Source organism: Euprymna scolopes, chromosome 27, assembly GCF_053919585.1.
Source record: "Euprymna scolopes isolate OS-2025 chromosome 27, ASM5391958v1, whole genome shotgun sequence".
NCBI lineage: Eukaryota > Metazoa > Mollusca > Cephalopoda > Sepiida > Sepiolidae > Euprymna > Euprymna scolopes.
In genome coordinates this window covers 93,943,956-93,971,832 of record NC_136508.1, presented here as the reverse complement: position 1 = coordinate 93,971,832, position 27,877 = coordinate 93,943,956, and the positions used below count along the sequence as shown (strand labels likewise).

The 27,877-nt window shown below is 33.1% G+C and overlaps 1 protein-coding gene across 1 annotated transcript in view; it reads right to left on the bottom strand.

The window, feature by feature from the left end:
* The window catches only part of LOC145248665 (uncharacterized), a 45,570-nt gene that overhangs the window by 13,667 nt on the left and 4,026 nt on the right, over positions 1 to 27,877 (bottom strand). Inside the window, exons 3-4 of the mRNA XM_080110333.1 lie at positions 25,789 to 25,872; positions 6,404 to 6,518 (exon numbers count right to left, since the gene is read on the bottom strand). Of these exons, the coding sequence (XP_079966459.1) occupies positions 6,404 to 6,518; positions 25,789 to 25,872 (199 nt within the window). The remainder of the gene's footprint in view (positions 1 to 6,403; positions 6,519 to 25,788; positions 25,873 to 27,877) is intronic.

The window sequence follows — 27,877 nt, the reverse complement described above, 5'->3', positions numbered from 1 at the left end:
TCCAGATGGTTCAATGGTTGAGGGCACTGTTCAACAAAGTTTTCTGCCATGGTTCTGATCTTTGTGGTTTCAAGTGAGGGCCACATTATTCCATCTCACATCTTCAAAGTCAGCTTGAAAATCAACACCAAAGTGCACCTGGATGTGCTGAAGAGTGTGCTGATTCCCTGGTGCAATCAGGTGGCCGCTGGAAGACCCTGAGTGTGGCAGCAAGACTTGGCGCTGGCCCACAAGTCCAAAGCGACCCAGGCTTGGCTTCAGAAGGAGTGCTACGACTTTGCACCCTTCTCTCACTGGCCCCCCTCCTCCCGCAACCTGAACCCACTGGACTACTTCATTTGGTCATATGGCAAGAACATCACCAACATAATCTCTCACAACACCAAAGCAAGCCTGATCGCTGCCACCAGCCGAGTATTCACCGAGCTCCCGCCAGAACTTGTGGAAAAGGCATACTACAATTCTGGACCCGCATCAAGGCGGTGATTGAGGCTGAAGGCGGCTACATTAAATAATGTCAGATTTACTACATAATCAAGTTACCTGAATTGATTTTTTTCAATAAAAGTTTTAAAATAAAGCTGTAGTGTTGTTTTCTTTAGGGCAACAAATTTATTGTTCGACCCTATAGAGATAGAGAGATATTGGATATCGTTATGCCTGTGGTTTGCTTTCCAAAAGATAACATGTCATCGCTGAATGTCAACTAACTTTGGAGTTGGAATCCATTAAAATCTGGTACTTACCTCCAAATTACTTAAAAAAAAAACAAAAAAAAAACACGAGTTTGGGTGAGAGTTAGGGTAAGGAAGCATGTTATAATTTGATCCGTGGAGACAAATTAAAAAGAATGTCAGTTATGTGGTGTTACGTAGGTTTTTCTCATCAGAAGAAATAATTAGCAAAATAAAATTCATTCCACTGATCAGATTCTGCCATTTCACTATATTGTAATACTTGGACATTTTTTAAACCAGCGGGAGGAGGAGGAGGAGGAGGAGGAGGAGGAGGAGGAGGGGGGGCTTCGCCCGAAGTTTTCGGTTGTAAAATATGCTTAAAAAATGAAGTTTTAATTAATAGATTTTGTATATATCATTATAGAGTCGATTCACTATCGATTATTGATTATTATATTGTACCTAATATAGAATTGTGATTTCAAAAGAGAAAAAAAAAATGAATAAATAAAATAAAAAAAAAAGTAACTTGGGTGCAATCAGCTAAAATTGAAACGAAAATCCAAAGAAAACTTTGCAGCATTACAGCCTGAAATATTACTATGTGAGCCATATATATATATATATATATATATATATATATATATATATATATACACACACACACACTTCAGAATAAAGTTATCCAACAAATCAACTGGTATGGAAACCTGTGATTATAGGTCTTACAAAATATTATTGGCAGTAATATTCTATTAGGACGATCCTATATAAATAAAAATTGCTCAATATACAAGATAGAGCAAATAAATCAAATTTTAGTCATTCAATGAATTTAAAAATTATGATGTGAAATGGTTAAATTTCAAATCCAAAGATTTTTATTTTTATATGACAAAGAATACATTTGAAATATTTTAACTCCTTATCCTATAGGATTTCAATGTCTACCATCTCTTCAGAGGAGAAAATATTAGCAAATAATTATAATGGTTTACACCTTATTTGCTAAAACCAGTGAGACATGGAAAATCACAGTTAAAAGTTTTTTTTTTTAAGCTTTTAAATATCATAGAGTAATGGAAGTTAATGAAAAGGATATAGAAATTCACATCCAAATTCCATGGTAAAATCCGAAGTTAAGGTCTTTGGTATCCGTTAGGTAATGGGTTCGTTGGTTGTTTGTTTCACGGCATATCAACCCTTTTTAGGTTATTTAATGCTGAATCCAAAGATTTTGAAGAAAAATTTTTTTAATAGAATTGTTGTTTTCACGTCGGTTTCTATTTAACCCATAGTTGGGACCCTAACAGGTACTACCACTCCGGGTCAGAGTGGACCTGGGAGCAATGGTAATTAAAGGTTGGCTCCACACTCCCCAAAGCCCACAAGCTGGGGCCTCACCACTGGATTGAGGGATTTTTACCCTCTGCAGGGGGGGGGGGCAGTCGGTGTATTCTAATGCCCCACCGATAGGGCCTGAGGTAATGGGATTCAGTCTGTATTTTGAGTAATCCACGGCACAAGGTAACAGGTTGTCTTACCTATAATAAAACCTTTAACCATTTCACATCATAAATTTTTAAATTTGTTGAATTATTAAAATTATATATATATATATATATATATATATATATATATACATATATATATACATATATATATACATATATATATATATATATATATATATATATATGTGCACATGCTTAAAAGAGACATTTAAGTCGACTTATGCTTGCTGGGTTCTAATTTCTTTCAATTTTGATCCTTTAGCAACTATTTTAACCGGGTAAAGACCCATAAAAAAACTGTCAAAAAAAAAAAATGCAATTATTTGAGCCGCCTTGTGCCCCTTTGCAACCTTCTGTCACAGAGGAGATACTGTTTGAAAAAAATGGGAGACAAACAGACAGACAGTGAGTTTTACAAATGAGATTTCCTTCCATCCATTTCAAATCACATTTCCGAATTTCACAACTTTTTAAATGTTTCAAGTTTATGCAAAAAAATGTAATTCTTTACTCTATTTGGCTTGTTATTTCTTCTGAAAAGACGCTATGAAATCAGGATAAAAAAATCTTGCGTTGCATTCTTTGAAAAAAAAAAAATCAGTTAAATTTTATTCTTCATCATTTAAAATTGTTTTATGTTCTGTCTATAATTTATCGAGTATACCTTTATCATGAAAGCATCTAATAGAAATATTTTTATGTGTGTGTGTGTTTGTGTGTGTGTTTATTTATGTGTTTGTGTGTGTGTGTGTGTGTGTGTGTGTATTTGTATGCATACGGTATTATCACTTTGACGCACCAGTTCTCGTCAGAATACCAAAGTTAAGCAACATTGAGCCTGGCTAGTACTAGATGGATTACCATTTGGGAATTCTAGGCGCTGATTGTGCTCTCCGCTTATCTCGGCATTGTTTCCAGTCGTTCTGAACCTCGTCTTACTATTAAACAAAGCAGACTCAGAAGTGTGGGTATCCATAGTCTGTCAAAACTGAAGGAAGCTACTGTGTCTGTTTGCGCATGTTTGTTTTTGTGTGTGCTTGTGTTTGTGCATGTGTATGTTTGTGTTTGTGCATGTGTATGTTTGTGTTTGTGCATGTGTGTGTTTGTGTATGTTTGTGTTTGTGTATGGTTATGTTTGTGTATGTTTGTGTATTTTACGTTTGTGTGTTTGTGTATGTTTGTATGTGGTTGTGTATTTTGCATTTGTGTGTTTGTGTTTGTGTGTGTTTGTGTATGTCTGTGTTTGTGTATGTTTGTGCGCATTTGTGTATGTTTGTGTTTGTGTGCATTTGTGTATGTTTGTGTTTGTGTATGTTTGTGTATGGTTATGTTTGTGTATTATTATGTTTGTGTATGGTTATGTTTATGTATTTTTCGTTTGTGTATTTGTGTATGTTTGTGTATGTCTGTGTTTGTGTGTGTATGTTTGTGTTTATGTGCTTGTGTATTTTGCATTTGTGTGCTTGTGTATGTTTGTGTGTGTTTGTGTATGTTTGTGCTTGTGTATTTTAGTATTTGTGTATGTTTGTGTATTTTATGCTTGTGTGTTTGCATATGTTTGTGATTTGTATGTTTGCGTATGTTTGTGCGTGTGTGTTTGTGTGTGTAGTAACTGTGATCGTGGTTTCGAATTTCATTAAAAGTGCAGCCACGCTAATGAGTAGGGATTAACAGAAAAGTTTAATCCATAAGATTTCTAATTTTAGGAAAAAGAATTCTTTGTTATAATGAAAAAAAAACCCCAAAAAACAACCAACCAACCAAACAAACAAACAAACCGATGGCCAAATTATGAGGGAGCCGTAATTATATATTGTAACAGTTTTTTCACCATAAGAAGTAAGTATTTCTTCAAATTAGAAGTTTATTAATTGTATTTACCAGGGAGTGTAATGTCAACAAGTATCAAAACTTCACTATGCAAAAGAAATAGAAATTTATTTTAGACTTGATTTCTATTACGTGTGTAGACGTTATTATGGAGTGAAAATGATATTGAACTTGGAAGCAATTGGTTATCTTTATTAACTCGACATGCAGGAAATGAACTTCCCTTCCTCCTATGAAGAGAGTTATACAGATTACACAGGAGACGTGGTAGGGAAGGGCTGTACAATGGCGTAGGCAGCTGTGCTTTTCATGCTTTTTAGACTCTCACCTTGGAGAAATCGACCAAATTTTTTCCCCTAATTTAAAGCGCCAGTAGGGCAGCCAGAGATAAGCAGGCAGCAGGTATTTGCCTTGTCATAAATAATTTGTCTGCTTATGGGGGAGTTATTTTCTGCTTGTAAATCGATTTTGCCTGCCATTTCACAATAGCACCTCAAAGTTTACCTACCTATAGGGTTGAATTTTTAAAGGCTTGGATTCGTTTCGTTTTATTTCGTTCAAAATATTTACGAATTTATTTTCATTTTTTGTACGGGGACAAAACTAAACTTTTCGTATCATTTCGTTTACTTTAATTTTCGTTTTGCTTTGTACATCTATAAGTATTTAATTAGAATCAGAATTTGGCAAACGATACCAAGTCTTAACAAGCAAAAAAACTATAAAACATGAAAAGTCATAATTAAGGCAACCTAAAAATTGCATTTATTAATCAGGTCGAGTAATTTGACAAATTAATTGGGTTTGTATTACTGTACATATAGATTCGAAAACGTTGTCAAAAAACAAATATATAACAAATAAATGTTATAAAAGGCAAGATAAGTTACTTTTCTACCAAACTGGATATATTTTTTGTGTTTTATTCAATGTAACATGTTTATTCAGCTCGAAAAACATGCAGTGTTTACCGATGTATTGGAAAATTCAAAATGGCGCCCGACTCTCTCTTTAACACTGTAACTTTGGGAAAAGGTGTTATAAATAATAAAATAATAAACTAGACAAAATACTATTAAAAAAACACCGAATATATGTCAAGTTATGTCACGGTAACATATATTAAGCGATTTTCTAACAGTATTTTGTCTAGTTTATTATTTATAACACCTTTTCCCAAACTTACCGTGTTAAAGAAAGAGTCGGGCGCCAATTTTGAATTTTCCAATACATCGGTAAACACTGCATGTTTTTCGAACTGAATAAACATGTTACATTGAATAAAAACACGAAAAATATATCCAGTTTGATAGAAAAGTAACTTATCTTGCCTTTGATAACATTTATTTGTTATATATTTGTTTTTTTGACAACTTTTTCGAATTTATGTGTATAGTAATACAAACCCAATTATATAAAAAAAAATTCATAAATCAATTAAAAAATTTAAATTTCACATTATAAAAATATTCAATAAGCCTTAATTGCAATTTTAGGTTGCCCTAATTATAAAAATAAATAAAAAAACGAAACGAAATACATTTTGTAAATTTTTTGCTATGAAAGATTGGACTCCCCACCATTAGCCTTACTTTTGGACTGTGTTTATCGTGCAAAATACAAATATTGAATTAAAATAAAAAGCGAAAGTAATGCCATTTCACCGGTTCCGGTAGCACCACGCAGAAAATTAGTAAAGATGCTAGCTGACTATTACCGAAAAACAAAAGAAAATCCACCAAGTATTGCAACGCAACGCCATCTTTAATTGGTTTTATTTTTATAGTAATCTTTTTATCAAGAACAAGATAGCGATTTCATCTTTTTTATAAAAAAATAGTTATGAAATTTTTAAAAGTTTTTTCATAAAAAGATAGCAAGAACATTATAAAAAATGAGAGTGATGGCATCTTTTTTATTTTTCATAAAAAAATACAGCGAAAAATCTGTTTTGTTTTTATCAAAAAAAAATATAGGGATGACATCTTTTCAAAATTTTTTTATAAAAAAAGATAGCAATGACATTTAAAGAATTATCAAAAAAAAAATATCAATGAGATCATTTGGATTAAAAAAAAGATAGCAATGCCATCTTTTTATTTTTTTGTTTCATCAAAAATATGATGATGACATCGTTTTGTTTTATCAAAAAGATAGCGATAATATTTATTAAAAAAAAAATCATTAGAAAATATAGCAATGACATCTGTTTAACCAAAAATGCTAGTACTGACATCAAAATAAAAAAGATACCGATAAAATCTTATTGATTTTTTATCAAAAAAGATAAAAATAACATCTTTCATTTTATATTTTCCAAAAAAAAAAAAAGATAGCACTGTCATGGCGATGAGTTTATAGAATTTTTTTTCATCAACCTACCAAGATTTTTCAAAGAATTCCACGTGTGTCTCCGATTAACAATCGGTTCCTTATCTTTGTTTTTCGTAAACGTGCCAGCATTCCACTCTAGAAGAGATACGGCAAGGAGAAGGATCTGCGAGAAATCCGAGATACAGAAAGAAAATAAAAATAAATTCAAAATTCCAGTAAGCGGATTGGATGAACAGATCACATGACCTCGTTCACAACTATGGCCCCCCAAAAAGTGACATGACTAATTCAAAATGGAAAATCAAATGTTAATCAACCAGTAGGAATCCCTCTTGCCTTAATTAAAAAAAAAAGAAACACCGACTTTTGTGAGTCTATGAAAACGGTCTGAAGGAAGGGCAACACGCAAACGAAAAAAGAAATAACGATTTTTCAATCAAACCGCCTTGGTTCCAGGATCCTCCTCCTCCTCATCATCTGCTTAAGGTCCGTTTTAACGCTAGCATGCATTAGATGTCTTTTAATTGACTTCCAAACCAACCTATCTCTGTCCAGGTTTTTATTTATCCCTCTTTCTTTCAAGCTCATTATTATCACCTCTTCCCATGATTTCCTTAGCCTTCAATTGTGAACTGACCCTGCTACCTCAACTGTTCTACGTCTACTAACCCAAGAACTCTCATTTATTCTTTACATGTGTTTATTGGATGAACAGATCACATGACCTCGTTCACAACTATGGCCCCCAAAAAAGTTTATACCATCGAAGTTTCCTGTTTCACACACATCTTCCTTCATTGTTCGGATTTTGTCTTCCTCTGAGCTCACCAGATCAAAGTTTGTTTTTAAACCTCTCATGCACATCATATCATTTTCATATCATTTCTTTCCATGCAACGCATATCCTCAACCCTCACTCCCTAGGAATCATTTCTATATACAATCACACTGTGTACACACGCCTGATAGATTTAGGCAACAGTGTTAATACTCCGTTGGGTAGTAATGGCAGAAGGCAGTATAGAGAGATGTGTGCATAACAGGAGACTTTGTTGGTTTGGTCACATTGAAAAAATGGATAAGAGTGCTTGAATTAGCAGATATACAACAGTTGAAGTAGCAAGGCCTGTTGGCACAAGAAGGCCAAGAAAAACGCCTGGCCAGAGATAGGTCATTTTGCAAGTCAATTTCGAAAAGCCATCCAACATATGTGGGGATTAGTGAGAATTGGCTGCAAACCGGAGGTGGACACCCACAGTCAGAGAGGTGCGCACCAGAAAATGCGGGACTTCCGGTTGAAAGGAAGTTTTGCTTTTGGCCCCATTTTTTAAAAAGTTTTTTGGAGAGAAGAAAAAGGAAAAAAATGGGGCGGTAATTTACTGGGTCAGTTCTTTTGCCAGAATTCTTGATAACTGATACCACAGAAGCAGTTTTCCAGCAGGCAGGAAAGCAAGATTCATTAAGGCATTTGTTGTAAAGTTTGGAGAAAGCTGGAGCTACTTCAGCGGAGCAATTTTATAATAGCACAGCTGGGATGAGATCAGGTCCACATGCTTTTGAAGTGTCAAGAGTTTTTATGATAGCATGCACCTGAGAAGGGGTGATTTTCAGATCATCATGTGTAGCGTCTGTATGCAAAGGAAAGTCAGGGAGGGGGTGGTTAGCAGGGTCCAGTGTGAAGTTGGAGGCAAACCGACTGGCAAGCATGTTAGCCTTCTCGGTTGCTGAGCAAACAACCTCATGATTGTTGGATAGTGGGGAATTGTTGATTGCCTATTATTTACTACACTGTTGTAGATTTTCCAGAAGTCACAAGTTCCTAATTTCTGTGCTTCGATGCGTTTTTTGGTGGTTTCAGTAAATTCTCTCTTAGCTGTCGCTATTTATTTCTTACAGTTACTTCTGGCTTCTATATACTTCATGTCTGTTTGAACTGGATTTATGTCGGTTAAATCTGCGGTACACATGCTGCCTTTGCTCAATGGCAGCTGCACAAGTAGAAGTAAACCATTGGTGAGAATGGGGCTTGCTATAAAATTTCCGTGCGGGAACATGTGCTTCAATTGCTGTTTTAAACCATTCAGTGGTCTCATTTGCACACTGTTGAGCAGGAAGTGAAAAGATATTTCATCATGTCTTGGATGAGATCCCTGATGGCATCCCAGTCAGCCTTTTTATAATATCTCGTTGTTTTGTGCAATGACTCTTCAGTTTTGGGTCTAGAGTTTAGGGCGATTTCAACCAATATCACTACATGATCAGCGTTCCCAAGTGGGCTGTGGACATTCGTAACACAATTATCAGGAACTGTGGTCAGAAACAGATCTAAAAGTGATGCGTGTTGTTCTTGCTAGTCAGGGAATGGGTTGGAAACGTAACCGTCTGTGATCGCTTACCCTTGCGTAGCTTTTAGCCTTGATGAATGGTAAATCATTAAAAAAAGTATAAAAAAATGAAAAAAGCTATGGAGTTTATTATGGTGAACAGAGCTAAAAAGAAATTTACAGTAGCAGCAGCAGCATTAAGCAGGAATAGCGATATTTTGAATCTGTTATTGATGTCTAAACTGAGTCCTGGTTGGTGAAAGAATTTAATTTCATTTCGGGTTTACCCAATCAGAGGTCATTTATTATACGAATTGGGATGAGTACAGGTGGGAATAAAAGACGGTGTTTGCCAATTCTTCTTTTATTTCATCCATGAGACCACACAGATTTCTGATTCACCCATGGTATTTTTTTCTCTGGCACAATGATTGAGAGCTCATCTCTATTTGTCCTCTATTTGTATTTTCTTGTCTTCGTAGGGAGGCAAGTAAAATCAAGTCTGTGCTGTTTTCATCTCAAAATGTCAGTGCACATCAAACCTGGAAGTTGACAGATGTTTATAAAATCTCAGCATAATTGGAGTACACATATTTAATGTAGAGGCATAGCGATGCACATTTGAAAGCAGAGGTGTGCACACATGCACATTCTGGGTGGATTTTGATTTACATTCTTGTGTCCCATAAAAATGAACGGAATTGTACTTATCACGAAAACAAAGGACTTTTTACATCCCGGGCAGGAGGTTATGAATTTCGTAATGGAAAATAGAAAAGAAGAATGCAATATCTTAATATTTACATTTCTAGGAATGTCAATTGATGTCTATATAAAAGATAACAAACAACAAAAGAGATAAAAGAGCAGACTGACAGTCGTCGAGCTACACACCAACCACCCCCAAAACTAACGTCTCCCCCTTTCGCGATGGGCAGAAAGCTTAATTGTTTAATTGTAAATAAAACTTTATATGTTGATAAATTCATCTCTGAGTTGATTTTGAGAATAACGACAAAAGAATTGTCAGGTGCATATATGATTTTAGCAAGCATTTGAAAAATGCAGGCTAAAAAGTTACATATATTTCAACAACCCAACACGCAGGTGAAAGGTCGAATATGGAGAAAAACCAGAAATGTACTAACAAATTATATAAGATATAAGTAAGGTCTTTACCCTGATGACTTTTAAGGATTTCTATTCCCTTTCACCAATTTTTATCCTTTTTAATCCAAAGAAAACAAAAAACTCTAATTGTGTTTTTTCTAAGGAACATAAAATATGTCCCTGATGAGTTGTTTGATGAATTTCTGCCATTCAACGAAACACGTGTAAGACACACTACACCAAAATTAAAATAATATGACTGTGATATAAATAGATCTTTGATTTGGAACGTTTTCTTCCGATATATATGCTCTACATGTGTAAATTCATTTTTATTGAGCTTAATTAATTGAAGCAATTTGAAAAAAATATTGTACATATACATTAAAAGTATATATATTTTTATAATCATGCATGAATATATATATATATATATATATATATATATGTATGTATGTGTGTGTGTGTGTGTGTGCGTGTGTTTGTGTGTGTGTGTGTGTGTGTGTGTGCGTGTGTAAATGGTTTGAGTTCCTTGGATGGGAGCGTTGATTTAACTTGAATAAAATAAAATACGTATCAGATACGTTTGAAAGCCAAATCACAACGCAGTATTACAAAAATAAACAAATATTTTACTTGTTTGAAATTTATAATTCATATATTTCGGAGCATCTCCATCTTCAGAATTTTGTATATTAGTTTGTTCTTTTTTTTTTCCTCTTCTTTCTTGTCATGCTGTTAAGTTGGAGAAAGAAGAACCAGTCTCTCAGCGGTTGTATTTTGAAATGCCGGAACGGAATATATATAAAATCGATGCCCCCGTTCAGTCTCAAACGACAATGGATATCCTCTGTAAGGGTAGCAGGATGCGTAATTGTGAGACAAGGGTTGTACAATCGTCAACCGCACCTCCCTGAATCGGCTTTACCTGAATACAGTGCCAAGTAGAAGTCCACGACGACTGGAAAAAATGCCGAGATAAGCGGAGAGCATATACTGCACCTGAAATTCTCAAATGGACACTCATTTTCGTACTGACCAGGCTCAACGTTTCTTAACTCCCGTAATCTAATAGAAACCGGTGCGTCAACGTGATTATGCCAGAGAGAGAGAGAGAGAGAGAGAGAGAGAGAGAGAGAGAGAGAGGGGGGGGGGAGTGGGAGCTGAAGAGAAAAGGTGGTTGGAAGAGATGTTTTATTTTTAGATACCGCTTGGAATTTTAGATTATCTCATATATATATATATATATATATATATATATATATATATATATATATATATATATATATCATTCAACCACGGTAGTGGTTGAATGATTATATGTTTAAGTCCGAAATTGAATGAATCGAGACACATTCAAACCCCCACCACTAATTCCGTTCGCAACCAAATTTCAAACAGGTTATATAGTTGGATAGACCACCTCATTAGCTACATTTTGAAAAAAAAATTTCGAAAATTGGTTCTGTAGAAAAAAAGTTACAACAAAATATGTGGGTTCACAAACAGGAGAGTAAGTACATAAGTGACTAACGCTTTTTTTATTTTGCATAACTTTTTTTGTATATAAATATTTTTTACTGCGATTTTGCCAATATGACATGCTAGCGAAACGGTTAGAGTACCGGGGGTTAGTGGAAAGATTTTAGGTTCAATCCCGTGTATCGTTTTTTTTATAATTAAAACACCGAACTGTTTTTTTTTAATAACTATATTTTTTTAAACTCTCCTTATGATTTTATAGCAAAAAATGGTGAATTTATCGATTAAAAATATTAGTGAATTCTACGATATACATATTCTTTGAATGAACTCAAATTTTTCGTTATCACATTTGATGAAAAATGTAGTCCCATTTTGGCAATGCGTCTGACCAATGATGCTTTTAAACCCGCGACCAGCACTGCGATGTCATCAGCAGCAGCCTGGGCATAAGTATTCCTATTTTTAAACTCCTTTAAAAGAGGATTCAGCATACAGTTCCATAGTAAAGGTGATAAAATCCCACTTTGGGGGTTTCATTTAACTACTTCCCTTTTAACAGTTGCCCGCAGTAGTTCTACTTGAACTGTTCTGTGCCTCACCATATACTCAATCCATCGGATGAGTACTGGTGGCACATTGAGTTCTCGTAGCGTCTTGAACATACTCCTGAAGGGTATGTTGTCAAAAGCTCCAACGATATCTAAAAAGACACCGAGTGCCATCTTCTTTTTGTTAGTTTACGCTCTATACAGATCACGAATTCATGAACCGCAGTCTCGGTAGAGACCCTGGCTCGGAACTACTGTGATTGAATGATAAATATTGCATAAATGTGTGTTTGAGAGCTAATTTTTTTTGACAATCATTAATAAATATTATAAATTTATATATTAATACAATAGCAATGCCTGAAAAAATCATGTGTTGTTGTTTATTGTTGAGTTAGAAAGAATTAAATGATCCTAATTATATAATAAAATTATTAATTTGTATGTAAATTATAAAATTATTTATTCCATCAACTAACTAACTAACTAATGAATTAATTTTATTCAAACAATTTTCACTACATAAATATATGCAAATAATAGGGGGGAAATAAGTTCAATCCAGCAACTGACACCCTTCTAACTCAACAATAAACAACAACATATGCAAATAATAAATAAAATATTTATCAATATTCAAATTTGTTTTTTAGCTGCAATATTTTAAGTCTAAAAAATTCTTATTTTTTACTTTACTAGAATATCTTGTTCTTTACTTTTCCAGGTTGAATTTCTTGTCCTTTACTTTTCCAGGTTTAATAAAATCTTAAGAATATTACTTTTCATGCGCGCATTTTTCCATATAATATATATATGGGCGAGGTGGGAGGCAGATTTTTTTTAAGCCATTGAACTCTTATTCAAACTAAGACCATTAATCAGCTCTCCTGATATAGTTAGTTCAACTAATTCGGCTAGAAAGAAAAATGAAAAATAGTTTGAGCCACGCCAAGGTCAATTGCCGTTGTAGTTCACAGTCGATCACAAACCCGGATTAGTTCAACTTTATTTATCTACTAATTATCAATTTTACTCCACAGCTTTAATCCATGAAATAAGCTTTAATCTAAGGCTTTTAATCTCCTTGATTTTAATCCCCGCTAAAAAAAACAAACAAACAAACAAAAAAAAAAAACAATAAAAAACAAAACAAAAAAAACAAAAAACAAAAACAAGCTTTGAGCGTTACGTATGTCAGCAAACGCCGGATCAATTTCCATGGCTCAAGAAATGTAACCTGATTTGAAATTCTCCTTAGTTTGACTTTCAATAAACATCCAAACGAAATTTCGTTTTTTATTTATTTATTTTTTATTAATGGTATGTTCATCCCCTTATTAGTTGTCGTTTTAATTGACGTGCTCGGCTCGGCACAACTCGCGTTTCGCACTTAAAACTCAGTTAAAACACACACACACACACACACACACACACACACACACACACACACACACACACACACACACACACACAACAAAACAAAACAAAACAAAACAAAACAAAACAAAAAATCTCATCACACACCACAGACGAACATTTTAAAGTCGTAAATTAATCGACCCGAAAAAAAAAGAAAAAAAAAAGAAAGAAAAACTCAAGAGCAAAGAAATGTTTTCAACACATCGAAACTTAACATCGTCTGATAATCAATCAAATGGAAAGTAATCGTTAAAAATAAATAAATAAATAAAATAAAATGAAATGAAATAAAATAAGAAAATCGAAAAAAAAAACAAAAAAAAACAAACAAACTTACAGAACGTAAATTTGTCCAAAATACTAACTGGGGTTAAACTGAACAAACGCCTTTCCAATTTTGATCGGAGTCTCTTGAGTCAGTACGGATGACCAGAAGTGTTATAAAGTCCTGGTTATGAATTACCACTACCAGATACGTATTTTCGGCAACACGGTGAGTAACATGAGCACATTGCTGAATATTTGAGATGAGGATTAGTCATTAGTATTATTTGGATTCAGCGGACTACTGTCCTTATATTGAATGTCATTTTCACAAAGTTTTGGTCGATATAACCTCCGACTTTCTTTAGGTGGATCTTGTCAAATTCGCAAATGTTTCTGTCGAACTCGGGAATTTGGACAGAATTTCGAACGGAACCCTTTATTTACTTCATGGGAGTAGCATGCTCCCGTTCCGTCAGCCATGACTGGATAGAAGTCCTAAATGATTCGGAATTATATTTTTCGGTCGCTCACAACGTCCAGGAGAATATCACTTTTACAATTGATTTTTCCAAATACTCTAACCACTGCACCACAGATCCTTGCGACCGAAACGTTGTGAAAATGACACTCAAGATGAGAAGAATAGTCCGATGAATCCAAAATATACAAAACACATTATTGTTTTTGTAAGCGTTACCAAAACGAACCACACCCACCCAAAATCAGCCATTCTTTTCCAAAAAATGTAATGTTATACATATTGCTTATATGCGTCCTGTTATTTTTTAGACGATTTAAATCATGCTCAAAATGAATAGTGTACACACAGTAATAAAGTTATTTCCAGCTGTTTCAATGCAGTGTTTATTTTCAATCATACAATGAAACATTGAATCTTATGTGAACAGAAATTTCGGAAGTGCTGAAAAAAATAAACCAAAATTAAATGCCCCCCCAAATGCCCCCCCCCCAAAAAAAAACAAGTTACAAGAATAGACCGATTTACAAACACCTTGATAAGTTGTTTAAGGTATATTGCCAAAATGGATTATGTATAACATAGCGCATACGGCTATATGCAAAATACCGGGTCGTGTGCGAAATGACCTTACGGTAAGGAAAAAGAAGACTATAAAAAGGAGAGAGCACATTCGAGACGACGATCACGTTAGAGGTGTGAATGACGTGTCAGAGCACATTCGAGAAGACGATCACGTGAAAGACATCACAGTGGTAATGAGAGAATGAAGAAATGAATAAATAAATGTTGTTCAACAAAAAAAAAGAAAGTTGAAGTTTTTTCTACTTTGCGACTGAGGCTACAACGAGTTAGTTCCCGGACAGCGACATATCTACTTGACTTTTGTGTGTGTGTGTATATATATATATATATATATATATATATATATATATATATATATATATATATATATATATATATATATATATTATGGCAGTAGGGTTTAGTTTCCTAGAAGTATGTCCAATGAAACAACATGTGTCTAGCAAAAAGTGCTCAATGAGTAAACAGAGCAGGTATATAAAATTTATTTATACAAACATTGATGGCTACATATGTGCATACATGTTTCTGTAATCACCCGTTATTTGGGAGATTAGTTTTCGAGGGTAATTCTTCGCCTGAAGACGTAATCTCCCCGGTAACAGGTGATTGCAGAAATATGTATGCACATATGTAGCCATCAATATTTGTATAAATAATATATATATATTGTTGAACCAAACATCTTGGTTGGTGGTAAGAAGTTAAATGTCACAGACAATTTTGTATATCTGTGCAGTACGCTGAGTAAGGATCTGTACGCTTGATGCTGAGATGAATCACAGAATAGCCAAAGCCAGTTATACGTTTGGCAATCTCGAGAAACGTGTGTGGTCAGACCGGGAAATCACATCAAAAACAAAACTAAGTGTTTACGAAGCATGCGTTATCACTACGCTGCTATATAGGTCAGAGACTTGGACAACATATTGAAAGCATCTCAAGCTATTGGAAAAGTTTCACCAAAGTTGTATTCGGAGAATACTTAATATTAACTGGAGGACTCTAACGCCTGACACTGTAGTTCTTGAACGATCAAATAGTACTAGTATTGAAATAAAAATGAAAATCATTCAAAATCAGATGCGCTGGGCTGGACAAAAGACTTCCTAAACAACTGTTTTATGGCGAGATAGATAGGGATAAAAGACTACAACATAAACCAAGAAAAAGGTTTAAGGATTCTCTGAAAAGCAATTTGAAAATACTTGAGATGGATGTACATAACTGGGAAACCCAAGCGGAAGATTTATCGCTGTGGAGAAAAAAACCCATCACATAAAGTTGTAAGATTTTTGAAGAGCAGCATGTAGATCTTGCTGTCTTAAAACGTGTTTTAAGAAAACAGAACAAAAATATAATGTCAGAGAAATTACAACAGGAACTGAACTGCACTGTATGTGGCAGATAGCTTTTGTCAAAAGCTGGTTTTGTAAATCATCTGAAATCACACAATCAAAGACAGGAACGACAGTCTAATGAGGAGGCTTTTACAGCACATCCGGCAATGCTAAGTTGTGGCCTAATCTGCAAATCTAAAAGTGGTTTGACACGACATTCGAGGATTCACAATGTCATCATGCGATCACCTTTACAAGAAGGAAAATTTTTATGTCACATGTGTGTACTTTCATGTAGGACTAAAGCAGGATTAAAAAGTCACCTACGTGCATACATACACACAACAATTAACTGAAGAGATGGCAAACTTCTGTCAAGAAGTAGCAGTGACCACACACACACACACACACACACACACACACACACACACACACACACACACACATAATTCCGTATTAATATTTTCCAGTGGTAAAGCAACCAATGAAGTTTTAACGTGGTTAATACAGTGTTCAATACCGAAGTAGGGCAAGCCGTACTTTAGTTTTTTGTTTTTTTTATCGAGGTAATTTTTAAATCTTACAGTTTTGTGATTTTTCTAGTTTTGTTTTAATTTTATTATCAGTGATATCATTTTATATATTATTATTATTATTATTATTATTATTATTATTATTATTATTATTATTATTATTATTATTACTATTATTATTATTATTATTATTAATATCATCATTATTATTTATTATTATTGTTATATATTATTATTAATGTATTATTATTATTTATCGACCTGTAACAACGTGGGGATGGAATTTCTTTTCCCCAAACGAACGCACCAGGTTTATCATGTACAAAATTAACTTTTTGTTGGTAATATCTGATGGAAATCACATCTGACGAGTTGATGAGAAAGAAATATTTTATGAAAACATACAACATAAAATTGTCACCCCATTCACGAAACAGCTGTAATGAAGAGATCAAAGATGAAATAAACAAAAGTTATATAAAAGAAAAATTAAAGTCTTTGAATTTCAACAAAATTTTGTACTATATATATATATATATATATATATAGTAAGTTATGAAAATATATATGGCAATGAAGCTACACAGAATATTCCGCGTTTCATTCTCGTGAGAATTCGTCAGTCTTGAATATTCTGTGTAGCTTAATTGCCATATATATTTTCATAGCTGAAAATTTACGCATAAAATTATATCTTTGTATATTAATTTATACGATTTAATGATATATATATATATATATATATATATATATATATAAAGCTGAATGTGTGTGTGTATGTGTGTGTGTCTGGTCACGAATAGGCTCCTATATGATTGACTATTTTAAAAAACTGATTCCATATAATGACAGAAGATGTATCGAGACACATGAATGGGTATGTTTGATCTGGCAGAGCGGTGATTCATTAAAATTGTGGGGTCTGCGTTCGCGCCTGGTCCACAAAGTATGGAAAAAAAAAAAATTAAAAATTAAAAAAAAAAAAAACGTTTGCAAGTGTTTTTGATTTAGATGTACATAAGAATACTTTGATAAGTATGTTTTATCTTAAATAGGGATGGTATAATAAAATTGTGGGGTCTGCGTTCGCGCCTGGCCTCCATAGAATGGAAATAGGCACAAACTTTAATAAAGACTTTTCATATCTATCTGCGTAAGTATACTTTGATAATTATGTTTCAGTTTGAAGAAATATGGTATAATAAAATTATGGGGTGTTCGTTCGCACCTGACCTCCATAGAATGGAAATATGTCACAACGTTTAACAAGGTTTTTTAATATAGATCCACAGAATATTGTGATAAGTGTTTCAGTGTGAACAGGTATGGTATAATAAATTATGGGGTTTATCTATTTTATTTTTACTTTCATCATATGTTGCTTTGGTTTTTATACCCCCAAATTCAACCCAAATTTACAACCCTTCCTTTTCATAACCTATCATACTTTCATAAATCAGAGTCCATTTTCTGTAGACTCTTTTTGAGCCCAGTCAACAACGGGTACTTTTGTTAGTATATATATATATATATATATATATATATATATATATATATATATATATATATATATATATACACTTCGTGTCAAATTATTAACGAGATAACATTTTTTTACCAGTTTCAGAAACTTATCGGTACTTTCGTATCAAAAGCTTCGGAAAAGTTTGCAATGCTGAGCTTTGCGCGTACTGTGAAATTTTCGTACTGTTCTGTGCAATTTAAACAAATTGCCATCGGAATTGCTGAATCAACGGTATTTGAAATGTGTCAAATTATTAACAAGGCAGTTTGTTTTGTTAATAAATTGGGTCGTAAATGTGGTTTTAGTAGTTCTAAAAAGAGTACTATTACAGAACAGTTAGCAAAAGGTAAAACTACCCTCGAAATATCGAAAAAAAATTGGAAGGTATCATGAAACTGTGAAGAACTTTGTCAAGAACCCTACAAAGGCACGTAAGAGAGCTGATAAAGGTTAATATAGAGTTTCTTCACGCCGTTCTCTATTCCAAATTAAACGTGAAGTTGTGGAGAACCCTGGCAGACAAGTCAAGAAATCTTTGACCAAGCCGGATTGAAGAATGTCTAAAAAAGTACTCGATGTCGCCTTCTGAAATAAGTGGCAAAGTCTGTTAAACATATGACACAGCCTCCATTAAAGCAACATCACGTAAAAAACCGATTGAAATTGCTATGTAGTTATTGTGTTCTAAGCATTTTTCCTAGTTCAATCAATGTTTGAAAATTATTTCGATAAACAAGTTATGGGCATACTGCGCTTTTGTTTCAACCTCGTTAATAACTTGACACACTGAAATCAACAGATCTTCCTATCTTCTGCGATAGTTTCACTAATACTGGTTTAGATACTTTTATTTTCTGACTGGAGTAAGAGAATAGTATTGTAAGCACTTTCTCAAATTTTCATGGATTTTTATTCACTCGTTCCTTAAATATTAAAAAAAAATATAAACTTGTTAATAATTTGACACGCAGATTGCTTGCAGATATTTGAATTCGTTCATTTATCTATCTCGCCATATATATATATATATATATATATATATATATATATATATATATATATATATATATATATATATATATATATATATATGATGAGAAATATGGAAATAGTATTCCGACAAAATAGAGAAATAAAAAGGAACAAACCGTATTATGTGTTCATCAACGTTTCGTCTTTATTTCATCCAGAGGACGTCTCGAAATAAAGACGAAACGTTGATGAACACATAATACGGTTTGTTCCTTTTTATTTCTCTCTCTCCTCCCCCCCTCTCTCTCTCTCTCTCATATATATATATATATATATATATATATATATATATATATATATATATATATATATATATATATATATATTAGCTGGCGTTTCCAAGTAAAAAAAAAACATACTGCCGAGTGGAGGATTTTGCCACATACTATTTAAGTACACCAAATATACTAAGTTGTTACAATTTTCCTGAAAAATCAGACCATTTTGGATTTTTGCAAACATAAAACATAGCCATCGTCATCTAAGCTTAAAGGGAAATAACTCATAGGTTAAATGAATGCTTACTTTTGTTTTTAAATGAAGGTCATAATAATAAATAAAAATAAATTAAATTAAATTAAATGTCTATTAAATTAAAAAATGAATTAATTAAATCAACTTTATATAATGTTTCTAAATAGAATACTAAACACAATTCTATTACTAATTTTCATTAAAAACTCAGAATTAATTATCGAAACAGATTTTCTTCAATGATATATGCAAATGAGATAGCCTTTTAAGTATTGATACCTTTTGAATAAAAGAAATATATAAAAATCATGCAGAAGTAAAGTATATGAAAGTCCATGAAAATCTGTGAAAAAGTGCACCTTTTGTATATATTAACCAAATTGTGAACAAAAAAAAAACAGACAGGAATATGAGCTTATTATATATATATATATATATATATATATATATATATATATATATATATATATATATATATAAAGGCTGATAGGAAGGGGCGCGGTGGATACTAGAAAGCTGATTGGCTAACTAAAATCCTCAACACTGCCTTAAACCACTAACCTAGTTCTAAAACAGATCCTTTGTTCGATAAAATGCATGCCCATTGGCTGATAGGAAGGGGCGCGGTGGATACTAGAAAGCTAACTAAAATCCTCAACAGAAGAGGACTATATAAAAACGAGAAACAACCACAGAATTCGCGCATAAGTCTGACGAATCCTAGAGTGGATGAAACGCCGAATATTCAGTGTAGCTTAATCGCCATATATATTTTATAAATGACTAACTAGCTCTACCTACGTATTGAGCACTTTTGAAGTAAATACTTAAAGTTTACGCATAAATCTATACTTTCGTGTATTAATTTTGTGTGAGTAAATAAAGTAGTTATATATATATATATATATATATATATATATATATATATATATATATAATGTATATCACGTTGACACATAGTCGCCAGATTACCGAAGTTAAGCAACATTGAGCCTGATCAGTACTAGATGGGTGACTATTTGGGAAAGTTAGGCGTTGTATGTACAACGCCAAGTCATAGAAATTTCCAGGTTGGTATCTGGAGACGCGTTAATTCACTGGGAGAGATGCACCCCAGTCTTCATTAAGATATGCATCTAGGAGAAGGACACTCTGATGTGAAAAACCTGCTGTCTACAGTATACTGTGTCCTGAGGAAGTTATCTGCACCGACGGAGGCTAGCAGTAATACCAAAAAGAATGGTTGGTTCTACACAAAGCCTTCACCACTTTAAACAAATCATCTGTGTGGATTTTCGAGCAACTTAGTTGTTGTGGCGGAACTCCATACGTCGAAATTGACGGGAGAGTCCATTATATATATATATATATATATATATATATATATATATATATATATATATAAGACGGAAATTACATAATTGTTTACCACATTGAGCTCTCATACCCGGATTTCCTCCTGGAATTATTCCATTGTAACACTATATATATATATATATATATATATATATATATATATATATATATATATATATATATATATATATATATGTATATATATATATATATATGAACAAATGATTAATAAAACATGTTAAAAGACATCTTGAAAAAGAGTTAAAAACATATTTAATTTAAAAAAAAATCAATAAAGAAAGAAAATGACGATATAAAACTATATATATATATATATATATATATATATATATATATATATATATATATATATATATATATATATATATATATATTAATTACAACATGTTCAAAATATGACGTTTCTGAATTTTGGAAGTAAGGATTGGTTATTTGTATTATTATTCATCGGACTACTGTTCTTATCTTGAGTGTGATTTTCACAACGTTTCGGTCGATGTAACCTTCGACCTTCTTCAAGTGTATCTTGTCGAATTCGAGAATTAATTAATATATACAAGTAATAAGTATAGAGATAGATACACTTTAATATATAGTAATAATTAGTAATAAATAGTGACATTTTTAACTAGAAATAAAAATAGGTTTAAGGCTCATAAAATTCGTACTAGAATTGTCTGCAAGGGCCTGTGGCGCAGTGGTTGAAAGTGATATTCTCTTCAAGGTTGAATTTACTTGAATTACTTAGTCAAGGTTAAATAAAGGGTTCCGCTCAAAATTCCATCCAAATTCCCCAGTTTGACAAGATACACCTGAAGAAGGTCGGAGGTTACATCGACCGAAACGTAGTGAAAAATCACACTCAAGATGAGAGCAGTAGTCTGATGAATAATAATACAAGTGTTCAAAATAAGAGTCGGGAACTTAGTTATGCTGACTCTCGTCTAGATGGTCGAATTGTGAGCTCGGCTTGAAGCATTGGTTGTCTAGTCACACTGAAGGGCTGTGATACAACGCCACACACGTACTCATATATGCATTGTTTTTGACACTATATTACGTATTTTACTGCTTCTTTTCATAACACTCATATTTCTTTTAAGTAATGCCATTGAATAAATGGTTAATTTAGTCTACGTGGCTGGAAATAAACAACGTTATTTTTATGGCAAGTGCTCCTCTGAGCTCCAGTCTATGATCCCACCTTCGCCAAACTTTCACGAGAAACTCTCGTCGAGCTGAAAACACTATCAATAATTTCCCCCACTCTTTATCTGTACCCAAACCTAAACGTAGATTCCATGAACAAAGCTTCTTTCTTAGAACTGCACACCGGTGGAACTCTCTTCAGTTTGCCTGCTTTCCAGCTGACTACAATACAGTTGTCTTCAAGTCCAACGTCAACAAATTCTTGATGAGCCGTTTCCCCTTAAGTAATCTAATTCATCAAATTTCCACTACTAACGATTACTACGATATTGTCCCATTGACCACTGTAGACTCTTTAACCCTTATCCTCGAGTGGCCTCCGGGCCTTGATACGTGGTGACTCCTATGTAAAAAAAGTAAAAGAAAACACGGAAAGAAAAATGCAAATCTTAAAAGGTAAAACACTTATGAAGAGGAACCACTTAAAACTGATGTGGTCTTCATCTCTTTACTAACAAGCCAAAACGGTTTTGCACGAATGTTACATGATAAGGGCTGTCCCCTGTTCATGTAAGTATAAAAATAGAGAGATTAGTTAAAATGAAAATAAGAGAAAGCAGAAATCGAACCCTGTACATAAGTTTTAAAGAACAATAGGTTTAAATGGAATGTCCAGTAAATTGTTAATTCGGATGAAATAAATAATAAATAAACTATTCAATTGTTAAAAGAATGTGGATAATAAAATATGAGTTAAATAAATTAGATATGTAGGTTAAATTCCTTTGTAGAAACAACACAAGGAAAATAGGTTATTGCGAAATCAATGTCGAAAACGTGCAAAGTCGCGCATGTTGAAACACGTGAATTTTGCTCACGTGGCCGGGATGCATGGATTTCTCAATATAGTAGGGAGAGAGTCAGAGAGAGTCAGAGAGAGTCAGAGAGACAGTCAGAGAGACAGTCAGGGGAGACAGTCAGTGAGAAAACTCAGAGACAGGCGGACGTCTGAAGCGAGACGTTACTTCAGAAACTAAAATGTGAAACTTTGAGTTCTTAATGAGGAAGTCGACCGGTCGTCAGAAAATAAATTCATTATGTGTTTGTGATAAAGCTCATCTTTGTGTTTGTGATTTCTACAAAAAGGTAAATTGTATTGTTATTATATGTCTGTGTTATAAAATGTCATTACAACAACATCTCTCTCTCTAAGATACAACATCATATGTAATAAGACAAGAACTCTCACTAAGACTCATATCATTACTAATAAGAACTCTCACAAGAAAAAGCATCACTTATAATAGTCTCTCACTAAGACTCATGTCATTACTAATAAGAACTCACGTAACATACGCGCACAAGTGGTATCGTCTAATAATAATAATAATAATAATAATAATAATAACTATATAACACGAACAACAAATTTTCGACGAGCTGCAGCCGGCAAAAGTGATGACCTGCAAACTTTCGGATTTGTTCGCAGTACACATCCTTCGACTTTGAATTAAAAAAAAAATGTAAAACTTTATTGAAAAACTCAAATCACGACTCCCCAAAAGTTCCACAATCGAAATAAACAATAGTCAGATGGAGTAAGTTTTTCAGTATAGGGTGGATGCGGCAGATATTCCGTACCATCTGATTCTTGGTTGCGGGGCTTTCTAGCAGTATCCAGCTTTGTATGTTTTTGACTTGCGTACTTTTCAATCAGTTATCTCCCTTTAATTCGAACTCTTCATAGACACAATCATGTTGCACAGCATTGATGATGCAATCATTCGGTGTAAGTTTTTTTTTTAAATGAAAAATTCTTTTAAAGTTCTACATAACAGAATTCATGATTTTTTTTTTTTGTTTTACACATTATTTTATCATTAGACACAAACTTGTTTCTTAACCATGATCTAATCATCATGCATAAACTATGTCTAGCCACATTGATGAGTCTTCAAAAGACGAAACACTTGTTTTGTGTAAAATAATATTTATATATATTCACTTCCCTAGGCGAGAGCACTCGGATGTAAGAGATGATGTTTAGTTAACACACAAGAATTATTCATAAAAAAAATCTAATCCTCTAATGCAGGGGTCTCCAAAGTTTCTGAACAAGGGCAATATTGCTGACTTTTTAGGGCCAAATTAAAAAAAAAAAACTGACCAAGAAACAGTGAATGAATAACTATAAAACGGGGTTAACAGGTCATTCATTTGCAAAGTTTAAATCAGTGCTGAATCTTTTGTTGCGCAGGCGCAGACGACAAGTGAAAACGTGGGCCGGCAGTGGAGAGAGGAGGAGCAGGAGGAGCAGGAGGAGAAGGAGGAGGAGTAGCGCCGTATACATACAGGGGGTTGTTTTATGCTGTTTTGCTTATTAGTATGGCTGTGACAACAGCCTATTCTTTTCGTTGTTTTGACTTTTGAGTGTATATCCGTTAATATCTTATATGTTTTTATATAGACGGATGTGGTTCTCGGTCGATTAAGTGTGTCTAACTGTGTCAGGTATATACCCGAGAGTCAAAACAATGATAAGAATATTCTCTTGTCATAGAAATACGTATCAATAATTTATTAGTTTGCTTTTTATCGAAACTGGTGCACGAAAAGTTCATTTTTAAAATCTTTTTTTTTTCTGGACAAAAAGAAAACCAGCACACTATTTTCACACATTTCCATTAAAAAATTTTTTTTCCTCTATATTTTTTACGTTTTTAATAAGAACTCGGATTAAAGATCTCGGTGGGACGGATTTGGCCTGCGGGCCCGTACTTTGGAAACCCCTCCTGCTCTAATAAAACCAATGATTGTAAGTAAAACTGGTATTTTTCTCTTGCATTCTATCAACAAACAATTTTGCTGAGACGTTGAACTTTCACAGTCGGTGATGACTAGGGCTAGGACAACAGCATATTCTTTTCATTGTTTTGACTCTCGAGTGTGTATCCGTTGATATCATATGCTTTTATTTATTGAGTGATGTGGATATCGGTTGATTAACTGTGTCTTACTGCGTATACTTGAGAGTCAAAATAATGAAAAGAATACGCTGTTGTCATAGCCCTAGTGATGACTAAAGGGTCAGTGTTTGAACATTGAGGTTGATGCTTTATCTGTGTCTAGCCACACTGATGAGTCTTCACAAGACGAAAAGTCTGTGTATAATATTTGTACCTATCCATGTGGAAAAAACAATCGAATTGTAACTGGAAAATCTTGTTTTCTGAAATAGTTTTCATTCAGTTCGAATAACGTTTCGGTGCAACGTTTGCCTTCTTCAGAAATATGAAGAAAAAGCAGATAACAAAAGAGAAATGGTACAAGAAGATGGCGAGAGTAAGAAAAGGAAAGGCAAAACAGGAAGAAAAAAAGACGAAGAATAAGAAAGCGAAGAAGAAGGAAAAGAAGAAAGAAAAAAGAAGTGAAGAAAAAGACGGAGAAAGTGAAGAGAGAGATAGAGAGAGAGAGAGAGAGAGAGAGAGAGAGGAAATAAAAAGGAAAAAAAGGAAGTGAAGAAGGCTAAAAACATGTAAGAAGAGAAAAAGAGGAAATGAAGAAAAAGACAGGAAAGAAGAATATAGCAAAAAGAAGATGATGAAGAAAAAGCGAAGTAAAAAGCAAAGAAGTTTGCAAAGAAAAGGGCAAAAAAGAAAGGAAGTAAAGACGAAGAAAAATATGAAGAAGAAGAAGAAAGAAAGCAGAGAAAAAGAAGACAAACAAATACTAAAAAGAAGAGAAATTAATTTGTTGACTTTTCAAAAACTGAAAAAATCTGCCTTACCTGAAAACCAAAGACGCAAACGCCAACGCTCATCATGAGGGCACTCTGATCCGCAAGTGCATGCTGTATGGATGGCCAGCAAGGCTATAAAGAATGAATCAGAAATTAATACACATCAATCATTATATGAGACTAAATAATTACAAAGATTTTCTTTATAAAAGGATAATTGTATCACTATTGGTTATCCATATCACTGCAAAGCAATCCGTGTTCATTTTTGTAGTCACCAAACGACACACCCTTAATTTTTTGTTCGTATAGTTTATAGTAGCGATAAAACCGGAGAGCAAAATATGTTATTTCAATTCTAGCTGGTGGAAAAAATTAGTTTTCACAACACCTGACGGGACCTCCTGATTTTAGCTCCCCAAGGTTTCCAATGAAAATATCAGGTCATTTTCAGATGACCTGATATTTTCATTGGAAACTTTGCTTTCGTATAAGCTGTATCGCCTGAAGAGATCTCGTTACTAGTTGCTAGCTGACCGAAACATGCTCATTACCGTGTAGCAACATATTACTGCTTATGTAAAAACAAATAAAGAACACACACACACACACACACACACACACATATATGTTGCTTGGTAAAATAGGTTTTCCAATTATATTTCACTAGTGTCATATATTGATATATTTAGGCAGCATTTTTTCATTCAAGCAAATATTATTAAATGCAACGGAGACACTTTGCTTTATTATTATTTTTTTAAATTTTTCGATTTTCCGTATAATCGTTTTTGTATCAAAATCATAAATATTAATGAAAGTTCTATAATTGTTGCTGTCGCGAGCGCTTTCAATTCGTCCACAAATCATCATCAGGTGTTGAAGTAAACGTGCGAAGTGAAATTTAAAGACTTATTTTTTCCCCTTTTTTGTAACTTTTGTTTATTTATATTGAATTTCAACAAAGTATACTATATATGCTCTGTATCTATAATTTAGATACATTGAGCTTTACTCGAAATTAACAGTGATTCAGTTTTTATCATAAGTCTCCATCCGTTAAACAAAAACGGTATGCATTTATTTATAATATATATATATATATATATATATATATATATATATATATATATACGAAACAGCCCTAAAAAATAGTGGATACAAAAATATCGATATCAAATATAAGCAACAAAACCCCAACAACTATAATAAAATTAAAAATAGAAGAAAAAGAACTATAATTTGGTATACGGCCCCATACCAACAAATGTTAAAAACAAAACTTGGCAAGAAATTTCTAGATCTTATTGAAAAACACTTTCCCGCAACCAACCCTTACACAAAATCTTTAATAAAAATACCTTAAAGTTATCCTACAGTTGTTGCGAAAATTTAGAGATGATAATTAAAGCACATAATAACAAAATACTAAATAAAAATAATGTAAACAACAACAAAATAAACAATAAAAAAGTAGACATCATGCCAAAAATAAAACCAACACTAGCAGAAATGATAATAATAATAATAATAATAATAATGATAATAATAATAATAATAATAATAATAATAATAATAATAATAATAATAATAATAAACCAACCCCGGACAAGAACAACCATACCATAAATAAAAATACTAATAATGAACAAGATAAATGCAACTGTAGATACCGCACACTTTGCCCAGTTCAAAATAAATGTCTAACAAAAAGCGTAGTTTATCAAGCAACAATATTTGCGAAAGAAAACTCGAATAACAAGAAATATTACGTAGGCATGACTTCCTTAGATTTCAAAACCCGATACTATGACCACAAAAGTACATTCAACAATAAAAAACACCGTATAAAAACAACACTAGCGAATAAATACTGGGAACTCAAAGAAAGCGGACATTCGCCGGTAGTCGAATGGAAAATAATAAAACAAGCTACCACGTGTAGACATTTAGACGACCCATGTAAATTACGCCTTCATGAAAAATTTGTTATCCTGTACTTTAAAGAACCCCAAAATCTATTAAACTGTAGAAGAGAAATAGCAAACAACTGTGTTCACAAAATAAAACTTACTCTAGGATATATATATATATATATATATATATATGTTTATTATGCAAACATTATTGCTTACAT